The 13,211-nt window shown below is 39.3% G+C and overlaps 1 protein-coding gene across 1 annotated transcript in view; it reads right to left on the bottom strand.

The window, feature by feature from the left end:
* Positions 1–371: 371 nt before the first annotated feature.
* The window catches only part of smtnl2 (smoothelin like 2), a 28,167-nt gene continuing 15,327 nt past the window's right edge, over positions 372–13,211 (bottom strand). Inside the window, exons 3-10 of the mRNA XM_086081286.1 lie at positions 10,072–10,150; positions 6,956–7,216; positions 6,816–6,878; positions 6,683–6,743; positions 6,459–6,608; positions 6,250–6,373; positions 2,981–3,132; positions 372–943 (exon numbers count right to left, since the gene is read on the bottom strand). Coding sequence (XP_085937412.1) covers positions 817–943; positions 2,981–3,132; positions 6,250–6,373; positions 6,459–6,608; positions 6,683–6,743; positions 6,816–6,878; positions 6,956–7,216; positions 10,072–10,150 — 1,017 coding nt within the window. The 3' untranslated portion in view covers positions 372–816. The remainder of the gene's footprint in view (positions 944–2,980; positions 3,133–6,249; positions 6,374–6,458; positions 6,609–6,682; positions 6,744–6,815; positions 6,879–6,955; positions 7,217–10,071; positions 10,151–13,211) is intronic.

Below are 13,211 nucleotides of genomic sequence, written 5' to 3'. Positions count from 1 at the left end.
AATAATGAGTAGAGTATGTCTTTACCGTTATTGATCAAGTTAGATAAAAATGTATATACTGTATACACTGTATAAACATAATAAATATTCTATCTATCTATCTATCTATCTATCTATCTATCTATCTATCTATCTATCTATCTATCTATCTATCTATCTATCTATCTATCTATCTATCTATCTATCTATCTATCTATCTACCTACCTATCTATCTAGTAAATGTCATCTTATATCTAATTTGTAACAAATTGGGCTTAATAAGAAGTAAAATCTGGAAAAAAAAGAACAAAATATTTTTTCTTTCACCTGACGGTTTTATTAAATGCTCATCATTACATACAGTGTGAGAATAAATCATCATCATTCAGTCTCATTTAAAAAGCATTCAATTTATTATTCTCTACAATATTTGAATACATTTCATAATCAATCATCTTTTAAAAATGATTGCCTACATTTTAGTTCTTCACTAATGTTGCAAATCGTATCCCTTCTTGTGCAGTGTCAGTGGTTAACATACTCAACATGTGGGAATAATAAAGGTTTACAAGCAACAAATTAACTAAATATAGTAGGCAAACTCAATAACGTGTTGTCTTGATGGATTAACACGCACGCGCACACACGCGCACACACACGCAATCACTAATATGAGTTTAGCCCTCCAAAATAGGAACAAACGTTCTCCAATTTACCACACGAGGGCAGCCCAGTCTTTGACTTGTCTCCTGGGCAGAGAGGAAATGCCTTTATGTTGCTCAGTGGCAATGTGGCGGTGGAAAAGGTCACGCCTCCAATATGCAGTGGATGTAGTGTCACTCAAATTTGCGCAAGTGGTTGTAGAGGGACTGAACGTAGGTGAATACACACATTGGATCTGGTTTACGACCCATGATCATCATGTCATCCACTTCGATTAGCCGGTCACAGCCTGCCTTCAATCTGGAGACAATAAAGGCAGAGAAATAACAGAGCATGAATATTCATAATACTGGTACATCAATGTGAGCTTAATTAGGTGAGGTTCATATAAAATATAGCATGGCATTATGGTTGGTAGGTTGATTGAAGACTCTAAATTGTCCATAGGTGTGAATGGGACTGTGAGTGGTTGTTTGTCTATTTGTGCCCTGCGAATGGCGACCAGTTCAGGACGTACCCCTCCTAGCACCCAAAGTCAGCTGGGTTAGCCTCCAGCACGCTCGTGACCCCAATGAGGATAAGCAGTTCCGAACATGGATGGATGGCTTGTTTACTACAGATTTGCAGTAAAATAATTACATCAGTTGCACACATCTTGTGTATGTGAAGAAACATAATGTAAACAAGCCAATGAACAATTCTATGAATACTTTGTTGGTACTCTGTGGATACATGTATGCCCTCAAAATCTGGGGACAACTATGATACATTCGTTGAGCCGGTCCTTTCATTTTTTTGTAAAAAAAAAGAAAGAAAAAAATTATATTACTGTTGCGAGTTCAATTTCATGACCATGTTTTATAGCTCAAAACTATTTCATCTCATCATTCCCAATTGCACCTTGGCCACCACGGGCAGTATAACGAAGAAGAGTTTCACCACTAGGGGGCATATCGACGCCTTCTTACTGTAGAATAATTGCCTAAGTCATTTTTTCATATTTTTCAAGAAACATCATTTTTTTTTAGCCATTTGCATCATGAGGAGATGATTTAGGGGAATGACTTGGGCAATTATTTTAAGAGGTTGACGATATTCTCCTGTACACGCTTAAGTCAATTTCTTACGCGCCTTCCTGATGCACTTTCAATGAGCGGCGATTCTCCTGTCTAGGCTTTTGACACACCTACCCACATAACCGATGAAAACTGCCGCCACCACTGAAGAGGTGTGACCCATTGAATTGTGAGGATGCCTGCAAGTCCTGGAATGTGACGTTTTCCTAAGACGTGAATTCCATAGAGATCCATATTTCCCACTTCAAATATGAAGTTCACTTGCATATTGCTCCGGAATTCATATACTGATCGGCCCCAGTAGCGTGCACAGCTCTTACCAGCTTACTTTGAAGGAGCGCTGCATTCTGTATTTAATAAATACAATAAAAGTATTTTAATCATTGTACTATGCTCATGCCTGAATTCATATTTGGTTCTGATCCATTAGTTAAAAATGACAATATGCCCGTAAATTACTCAGTAAACTGCAGTAACTATAGCCATTTCTGCCTGTGTGTATTATTATATTGTCTGTCTGCATGTGTTGTTGCACTGTTTGTGTTCAAATATCTGCTGCTTAAAGCACTATAACACTGCCATATAAAATAGATGCTATTCGTCAGCCCGCCTTTTGTATTTTTCATTGTCTGTTAGCATTAAACTAGCGGACATTCAAAGTGACTGTTTGAGACAATGTGCGATTCTCATTGTTTTAGGTTTTATTTGACAGTAAACTTCAACTGTGAGTGACAACAAACAGCTGAAAGTCTCTTTTTGGCAGAATATTTCACTGTGTGCCAAATTGCTGCTTGTTGTGAAGTGAGTTCAGTTTGCTGTCACAATCTAGCATTCATATGTCAATTTTTTGCTTACAAATCAACGCAAAAAATTGGCTTGAATCTCGAAAAACTCAAAGGCCGGGTCACTCGTAAGTTAAGGTACCACTTAAGGAAAGTAGATGAAGAAGCAAATGAGCAATGGTTTTGTCTAAAATAGTCGTCTGAGCATTTGTTTATTCAACTGCAGACAGCACAAGGCATTTCTTTGACGGAGGTTTGATACGAATGTTTGTGGAAGAGAGTGATACTTTGGTCTGACGGAGAATTGTGATTTCTGTGTTAAAGTGAGCATTTAAGGTGTAACTGGCTCACTACGTTACCAAATTTTGTTGGTGTGTTAAAAAAAAATACAAAAAATAAAGCCTTATTGTTGTTAACTTGTTTTTTTTTTTGTCTTAGTGTACTTCTTGAGGACAATACGTCTGAATGCTGCCACTCACTCTGCAGTCCCGAAAGCCAGTTCAAAGTTATGCTTGCGGTTGGCCGGTGACAACGATTCGTAGTCGAACTCTGTGGGAAAGAAGGAGTGGACCAGAGCGCAGAACGCCATGCCGTCGCTCCAACTGGATGAGAAGTTCTGGATGTCTATGTTCTGCAGATAGAGAGAGACAATGAACGCCTGCTAAGTAAGGTTGTTCCAAGTATGTGCACAACATAAAAAAGAAAAGAAAAGAACTGACAGTTTAAAAATTGTCAATGGAAGATAAAAGAAGACAAGTCTGGCTATAAAACTATCCCCACTTTCACATAAACATGATGGATGTAACAGTTCCGCTCTACTTTCATCTTAATTTTTGTGAATTTTTAAAAAATCGCTTTTTCAAGTCTGCTGATCTTCAAAGTAAAAGTCCCAGATGTATGCAATTGTGTGTGTGTGTTTTGCCATGCCATCACAAAATGTTGCTAGTGATGACAGAGAGGAAACATGTGATACAATCACAACTAGAAATGATTATTGACATTGGCTGCTCTGTCTGAACATTTCATTAAATAACAAACACAAATTTACATATGGGACTGACATTGAACTTTCCACGCCCACTCCCATACATAAAACTGATCATCATTGCCAGGTGTCTGATACTGCTCGGTGGCACAGTTGGTAAAGTGCATTGTCCAGTAACCAGTAGGTTGCAGGTTTGGATCTCACCTCCGACTGTACATCACCAATATATCCATGGTGGAGAACCTGGGTTCAAACCCCGCTTGGACCACATTTTAGTACATCCGATGGTTCGATACGAACTGCCTATCAGATCAGGAAATGGATTATAATTTCTCTGAAATGATTAAATCCCACTTTAGACAGATTGCAGTTCAAGTTTTCTTTTCATTAATTTGTCATTTAACTACAAGTAAAAGTTTGTATTTTCACATAATTTATCTTTCAATTTACTTCATAAGCACATACATTCAAATCTTAGCATTCATCTTTTCAGCATTCCCACGCAATTTCTGCAGAAATTGCACTTTGTCTAGTTTTACCAAGCAGTTCTTATGCTGCCTGCTGAAAGAATCCAATCAATAAAATGCCAGTTTTGCTCTGCAAACACCTTCTGCTTCCATCTCCACTACGCTTCTCTTTAAAATGTTACCGTACATGTAAATTTTCCTGTAAAGTAGTTGTTTAAAAAAAAAGAAGAAGGAGATTACAGATGACAGTTTGATACTGAAAAGGATTAGGGCCAGTAAAGAGAGAGAAAAAAAAGTTTGGCAGGATTATAACTTTATTCTCGGAATTCTCACTTTAAAGTCAGAATTCTCACTTTAATCTCAGAATTCGGATTTTTAACTGAGAATTCTCACTTTAATCTCAGAATTCTGACTTTAAAGTGAGAATTCTCACAATTCTCACTTAAAAGTCAGAATTTTGAGATTAAAGGTCGAATTCTCACTTTAAAGTCAAAATATTGAGATTAAAGTCAGAATTGTCCCTTTAAAGTCAGAATCCTGCCAAACATTTTTTTCTCTCTTCACTGGCCTTAATCCTCTTCCGTAGTTTGAGCCTCTACTAATTGCTTCACTGCATTAATTCCAAAGGCTAACTTAGTTTTGAAATGTGGAAGCCAATCAGCATCACAAAATGAATTCTGCTATTTAAAAAATGTCCAAGAATGTTTCATATAATTAAAAAAGAATCATCTAGACATTTATTTCACAGGTCATAAATTATAATTGTTGGGCGCAAGGAAAACCCCTTTCATGTGTTCAAGTTCAACTTCAATGTGCATGATTCTTCAGAGTGAATGTTAACTGATTGCAGACTGGTCTCAAGTGCACATGATGCTTGAGTGAAATGGAACATGTCAGGTCATCAGATGAACAATAGAGTGTTTCCTCTTAGCCAGTAATTCGACAATAACTAAAGCCACATGGAGCCGCTGGCATGGGCTGCTGGGTAACAGTGCAGCAACGTGTCAAAACGCTTAGCCCTGACCTAAACTGCCTCAAACTCTGTACCCGCAGAAACACACATTTACAAGAACACGCACTGTCTTGGACCCAACCACTTTTATTTCCATGCAGTGCAGTTTAATTTAACAAATTATCACTAAGTTTATTGGGTTGCTAAACAGCTAAAACAATAGAAACGTGGGCAGTGGTCACACTCATATGAATACTTAAATTTTGCTTCTCATCTGCAGTGCTAAAAATTAGAGGTCGGTTGTTGAAACTAAAGATTGACCATATGTCCCGTTAATGGGGACAGTCCCGTGGTTTTTTAAGCCTTGTGTCCCAAGTCTCAGCAGATTTCACCAGCACCATAATTTAGTCCCACGTTTACGCAGGGTCCATTTCAATATCTCGTTGTTGTTTTTTTAAGTGCAGTCAGCAAGCCAATTGCAAGGCCATGTGTATGTCAATCACATAGTTTCCATAGCGATTATAATAAACCAATTAAAAAGTAATTGAGCTGTTAAATTCTTTCCTATTTACTTTCACATTCACGTTTGCGTCCTCATTCAAATTGGCATCCAATCGCTAGCAGGCGCGTATTCGTCATGCTGGAACTAGAACTACTTCCTGCTTCCGTGTCTCAGAATCATGGGAAATGTAGTCTTACTAGCCTAATGCTGCAGTCGCCGGTCACACCCAACGCAAGCTGAGCTTTTCTGACAATATTTCCAATGTTACAATGTGGGACTGGCGCGAGGTGAACAGCACATTTAGCTTCCGATAGCTACCAGGACCGAGCAAAAAAGGTTGGATAATGGTGAGTGCATTGCTTTGTTTACATCTGTTGAGCTCTCAACCAAGATAGCATTTAGCATTTTCTAAAATATTAGCACAACTACCTGTCACCAGATTAACTTGCAATTAAATTGAGTTATAAATAGTTCCTGGTGAGAATTGTATTGTATATTTGATTTTAGGCAAAACTGTTGTGCCCCGGATTTTAATTTGTGAAAATATGGTCACCTTACTGTAGTGTGAGCAACATGTTGAATAATGTCTGCCGCTTTGTTTAATAAACTAAAGTGCTTCTGTTATGTGGACTTACACATAACACAAAACTGAATGAGGCGGTGACTAATTGGCTGACGGTGACGCCAATCGTCAGGCTAGCAAGACCCTCTAGTCAGCTAGCTTGTTAGCCTGCAGACCAGCATTTACGTCGTCAAATAAACCACTGCCTCACTCGATGTGGGTTCACATATTTCATAGCTGGTTGCCCACCCAAAATGATGATACTTAGTTAGCACATTACCTGGTAGCCTACGGTCTTAGAGCGACACCACTCGAGAAGGATTTGTTTGATGCTGCTGGCGCTGGAAACTCCAAAACTTTGGGAGCGCTTCAGTTTGGGTTTGGACTCCACTAGTTTGGGGCGACTGCACAATCAACAAGCCAACATTTGTCATTACACTTCCATCATTTTCATACCACCCAACGCATAAACAGTATCTGATTATTTACCTGTTACTGATGTCTGTGTCCAACCTCTCAAAGACTGCCCGCCGAGCTTGAGCTCCAATATTTCTTGGTAAAGTCTGTGACCTCACCAGCTCTCGCCTCCTTTCTCCTCCATGCGCGAAAGATCGCTCTTTGCTTTCATCATTGTCATCTCTGCAGGGAACACACAGTCTTACACTAACCAAACCCAAGCTTAGAATTGAAATGTTACTTGAATTTGAACTAACTTGTCATGTTGAGGTAAGCCTGCATAAGTCACAGTTTTAGCAGTGGGAGAAACCGTCTTCTCTGCAAAGACAGTCACAGTGAATCATTGATATCAATAGTAACTGTGAGTTTCTGTCTGCGTGTAAACCTCACCTTGGAGGCGTGAAGTTCCCAGAGCTCTGATGGGTGTGGGGGTCCACGTCTTCACAGAAGACACTAACAGCAAACCAAATGTTTAGTCTGGAGTTTAATCAAGTAGATACAATACTTTGTTGTGGTTGTCACAGAGTTACCTGGTTGAACTGGGGAGTCTGCACTTGATTGCGGTTGGATGGCGCTGGCTGTTGATTGGCTGGGAGGGAAAGCGACTGGAGAGACTGGAGGGGGACTAGAAGAAGTGGGGCTACTGGGAGAGTCTGGAGAAGTCTTGACTTCTGCTGTCTTGGTGGTGGCCGTGATGGGAAAGTGGGCCATCCGCATGGCGACTGGGGCTGCGTGTTCATGTGGGAAGTCTCTGGGTGGAGACGTCTTTCCATGTACCAGCAAGGAATGTTCTGATTAGAATAAAATAAAGAGATTTGATTTTAAAATGAAATCCATGTTGATAGATCCTGGGAACATTGCTCAAGTATTTAATTCAAAAACCATTGCTCAGAAATGAACAACTATTGACCTAGACCTAGATGAAAGGCAATTGGATCAATACCAGGGAATCCACATCAGCCCGCCTGTAATTGATGAACATCTAGTTTGAAAATCTTCAGTCCAAAGTCCCACAAAGTCATTTATTGTTTAAGGAAATACATTACTCTTCGTAATTTAAGTGTCTTAATCATTTATTAACTTTTTGCGTATTTGAATGATGTTGTTTGCAAAGCTTAGCTCATGTGATGGGTGCATGCACAATGGCACGTGCGGCTCCAGAAGCGGAGTATTTAACATAGAATCTATGGATCGTGTGTGTGCGCGCAATAGTGTGAGTTTTTTCCTCATTGACCCGTAACCGTAGGAAGTCTCATTCAAATACAGCCAGTCCATTATCTAGTCTGCTTTACTGGAGTGGCCATGTGACATTCATTCATTTGTGAATCTGCTGTTGTGATCAATAAGTAAAAACAACAAAAAGAAAATTGTAAAACCTTGCATTGGGAGCCCAAATCATGGGACTCCACGACCACCTGCAGGCCCCAGCTATGGAAGGTAAGCGGTGGTTGACCCATTGGTTCTGACATTAGATGCAAGCACCACCAGGGCTAACTATGTTTGCGAAGTTGTCCTTTGAGCATTTGTAGCAGGAAGATGGCGGCGAAACATGTTAGCTTCTGGTAAGGTGAGACTGCAGCCATGTAACATGATTAGTAGGGGTGTGCCCAAAAAATCGATTCTCATAAGAATCGTGATTCTCATTTAGAACGATTCAAAATCGATTTTAAATGTCCCCAAATCGATTTTGTTTAAAATATTTTATACTGTCTTGTCCTTGTTTCTGTGTTCCTTTATTGGGAGCGCTGTTCATGTTGTACACAATTTGGCCACTTAGGGGCAGTGTGGTTCCACGCGTTCTGATACACTGTTAAGTGCTAGCCACATTAGAGAGTAGAAGGAAAAAGTCATGATCAAGTTATGCCAATAAAGTTTTTTTGCAGCGTAGGAAAACCATATGTCGGCGAGTAATGTTAAGATGCTTCTCTGTTTACATTACTGAAGCGTTTTGTATGAATAGCCGTACTTTTGAGTGATAAAAGTGCCGCGTGATGCACGCTAATTACCGTTAGCGAGTCAATGGCACTTTCCATTGTTCGTTAGCGTTCAGCTAGCTATACGTTTGGGAAACAAGCTAAACAAAGTGCGTTTGCATTTAAGTGTGTACTGTGTGCAATTTTCTTCATTTTGTGTGTTTGGATTCACAGTTAACCTCAACTGGAGTGTAATAAACGGCTTGATATTGTAACAATAGTATTGTTAGTTTGAGTTCATGTTGCTTGGTGGACTGATTAGTGTGAGAACTCACTACAGCCGAGGTAGACCGAGAGTGTCTATGAGCCAGGAATAACGTACTGTACTGTGTTGAGTTATGGAAATAAATACAAGTCACAGCTTTAATCGTCCACATGATCAGTGACAATGGAACAGGGTGAAACTCTTTTTGAGGGACTGTTCGCTCTCTGCTAAACTGTACTCAGTCTGCCCAGAGAGGGCAGAATAGACTGTAAAAGCTATCAAATTTATAGCTAGCTACATAGAGTAGCAGTTGTGGTTCACACACTGTTTTTGTGGAAAAAGGCACTCTCACTCAATTCAAAACTTAATAAATGTCAATAATTTTATTTTATTTTTTAAAATAAGACATTTTAATGTCTCCATTTGCCCATTCTGTCTTGCAAACCAGACTGTACCGATTTTTTGCACATCTATAAATTGAAGCAGAAATCATTGTCAATCAAATCATTTTGAATCAAATATCGTTCTCTGAATCGAAAATTGATTCTGAATCGAATCACAGACAAACAAATAAATCGGAATCGAATCAAATCGTGAGACAGTCAAAGATTCCCAGCCCTGCAATTACATAAAAAAAATTATAGTGATGTGAGAAGAACATATTTTTTGCATGTTATTGAAATCAATAGTATGTTTTTTTCAATTGAATGAATTATTAGTTCACCACTAGATGGTGCTAAAGATTACACAGTGTCACTTTTTATGTTGTTGTCTTAACATTGATTTGATAAATCTATATTCCACAAGGTAAAGTGTACCTTTTACCGGTACTTTCCTATTGGTCCTTTTTTGTCCTTCTCTTTTAGAAGACCACACTACTGGCCCTGCTTTTTGTGAAGTGAGTTGTTGAATTAAGTCTACAGACACCAAGCAGTTCTTGTATCTCACATTTTTGCTCTCAAGTCAAAGCAACAAAAATCAGCCATGCAATGACTCATTTCGCAAAAAACTCATATATTGGGTCACTTGTATGTTAAAGCACCACAGAGAGAAAGGTGAGCTCTTCTGTATGGTGAAATCAGATTGAATTAAATGTCATCATTATGGAAACATTTTGAATCTTCACTAGTACTGACATTTCCCATCATTGAGTCCAGTAACAGTTTTTTTGTTTGAGCCTCTCTGACCAAACAGAGTGAGAACTAGCAGAGAACTGACAGTGATGACATCACTGTGAAATAGTCTGGGATTAATCTGCCAGACTTGACAAATTTCTCCCAGAACCACAGAAAACATTACTCAACTACTTTAACAGGCTAGCACTCAACATCCCCGTGTAAAATGACCCTCAGCAGTAAAATCGGTAAAGATTTTTTCTTTTTAAGTCTTTCACTTAATTAGCCTGACGTCACTTTTTTGCTTGATCTTTGAGTTTGAGAACAGATTGTACTAGCATGATGAGAAACACCTGATGCAGTGTGTCCGTTCTCCAGGCCCGCATGAGTCGGGGTCGGGTCCACTTCAATTGGCTCCTCTCGCTCAATACTCTGAAACACACACATAGTATTACACAGTTACCATGTTGTTTTTAAGGGAGTGTGGAGTCATCTATGACTTTCATTGCAAACAAGGGGAACTGATGCAATTTGGACTGTCAGTAGACTCCAGATTTTGTGTAGTCATCCAGTCTTCCAGCGATGCAATTGATGGATGAAATGTGGAAAGAATGTTGCATGTGCGTCATATTTGGATCATACAAATTGCGTTACTACATTCACATCGTAATGAAACACATGAATTAATCATTCAATGTTTGAGCCAGGCTTCTTTCTAAGTGGAAAAGCTTGTGCTCTATATTTCATCCCTGCTGTGGCGACTCTTTCTAATAAACATGCAAACTGCCAAAATAGATCAAACCAAAAGTGACTGATGTCAAACGTAATATCTTTCAAATAAATGCCACAGCTAAGCACTTTGGAGCGCGGACCTCCATGTCAAACACTCCCATGATTATATACCGCTTTGGCACTACAGGAGTCAATGGAGAAAGTGATAGCTGTGCACATTTTCGCAACGTTACACCACGTCAAGACGACGCAAGTGGTAAAACCGCAGGTAGCCGTGATGAAGTAAGTTAACAGCTGCTAGTGTTTGAAACTGTCAGAGTGGAGCTGAATGTGTTTGGCGGAGATTACTGGACCATTTCACCACTGGGCTTGCAGTGTCACCATGCGTACAATCAAAGCATCCGTGTCAGGGGCCTGTGCATTGAAGCAGGCCCAACCTATTCAGCTTAACTGCCAGCAGAATAAAAGAGGGAACACAGAGCCACTACTGTACTTATATACCATCATCCACACCAATATGGGAAACACAAATAGATCAAGATAAATCAAATAATTATTGCCATTTGCAGAGGTGGGCATCGTCATTGACTGGAATTGATGATTGATGGAAGTGCCCACCTTTTGGCGTGTGCTTCAGCACTTTCAGTGAATGCTTGATAAAGCAAAGCCTTGAAAAAATGCACCGACTGAGCACCGAGTGAAGCAGGATTTTTTTCTTACGATCGCGGTGAGTGCACACGGTCCTTCTCAATCCGTGTATTTTTCGCATTATCAAGCATTCGCTGAAAGTGCTGAAGCACACGCCAAAAGGTGGGCACTTCCATCAATCGTCAATTCCAGTCAATGACGATGCCCACCTCTGGCCATTTGCCATATTGCCAGTAGTATGCATTGGATTTTCTCAGAAGTATAAATGATGTAACATAATGTACATATGTGTTTCAATTACAAAGTGTACCGGTAATCTGTTTGGCTTTTCCATATGGTTGACATCAAGCTCTCGCATTAAAAAATATCTGAGCAAAATACCCTGCTCAAGTTCCCTCCACGGGGTCTTGCAAATCAACCGTTGTGAAGTGTGCTGCTTGGGGGTTGTCAAAAAACTAACCAGGAAGTTTCAACACTGGTCCTCCATGTTTGTTTACTCTGATGTCACGTTTAATCTTGAGAGGTTTTGCGAGATTTCCCGTCTAACCAGGAAACATTCATGAATGAAATTGGTTCGTGTGTGATGTGTTGATTATGCCGTATGGCTGCACACCACACACGGTTACTCCCATAAAAAAAAAATTCTCGTCACGTGTGCCGTCGCATGCTCACAGTTTGGAAATCAATCAACAATTTTAAAATCTTGCCATGTGAACCAGGCTTCAGATAGCAAAGGCACAATTGTTGCTAACTATCCAGTGATGTGGAGTTATGTTTGTCAGACCAACAACTATAAATGTTAAACCAATTTAATATTGTACACCACAGTTGGCCAATCACCAAACTTAGTCATTGTGTCATTTTGAGTGACCTCAAGCAAGGACTCTTAGTAAATCATTATTCATTAAAGGTTGGGGGGGGGGGGGCAGAATTATAGAGTTGTGTATTGCATGATGAGAAGTGAGACGGAGCCACATGGTGGTGAAGTGGAAACAGCTGAGTATCAAGCAGGAGGAGGGAGACAAACTGTTGAATGTCTGTTCTGTGGGAAGGGGAGCTTCCCTAAAATCCAATATGGGTCAGAGAGTGGGGGGAAACACGATAGCTGAGCTGCTCCACTTCCTGTAAACTCTCTCTATTATCTGCACTTGTGATTTGCTGGCAGAACATGCTGCAACACTTCACATGGAACACACGACTGACGGGACACCTGAGGTAATGCCGCAGCCACACCCATCACATGTGCCAACATTATCCTCTCATGAGTTCGGAAAGTGTCCTGATTAACTTACTAGAGTGAGTACAATCAAGCTATTTTAGAAAGTATAATAGATGGTGGACGGCGTCCAATTTTAATACTTCCAGAAGGCTTCCAGAAATGCTTTTGCATCTGCCTGCCCCTTGTGAAACGCTATCAATGTGTAATTGCTCCTTTGTTTATTTATTGAACATATAAATAAAACAAGTAACTGGAAATTCTGCAATGGAAAAAAAATGATTTTAAAGAGAAAGCACATTAGTAGTCAAGTCATCGTTAAGCACAGTTTACATGTTCAAAAGTGACTAAGTGAAAATAATGATAATAATAATAATAATATATATATATATATATATACATATATTTATATATATTATCCCAAGCCAAAGAAAATATATGTCACTGTTACAGAACGTCATACTTTATCATCAAGTCCCACCACATCCCCCAACACACACACACACACACACACACACACCCACGCACACCCCCCCACACACACGCACACCCCCACGCACACACACACATGATGATTGCTACGTGATGGGATCTCTCTCAATTCAAATGTTATATTCAACATTCATTTGGTTCACTCTAAAAAGAGAATTGTTGAATCAATTTAAGATTACAAATTGAATTGTTGACCAATTAAAAAAAAAAATAATTGGTAACACACGATTGAATTAAGTTAATCCAAAGTGAATATATAAAGTTTTATTATGAGTTCATTAAACTTAATATATTCACTTTAATTAAATTAATCCAAAGGTAATCCAAAGTAAATATATTAAATTAATCCAAAGGTAATCAAAAGTGAATGTATTAAATTTAATGAATTTTGGATTACCTTTGGAT

The sequence above is a fragment of the Leptonotus elevatus genome, chromosome 7 (genome assembly GCF_054856555.1).
Source record: "Leptonotus elevatus isolate MCC_2025b chromosome 7, RoL_Lele_1.0, whole genome shotgun sequence".
Taxonomy (NCBI): domain Eukaryota; kingdom Metazoa; phylum Chordata; class Actinopteri; order Syngnathiformes; family Syngnathidae; genus Leptonotus; species Leptonotus elevatus.
Note: the sequence above shows the minus strand (reverse complement) of the source record. Positions and strands in the feature narration are given on the sequence as shown.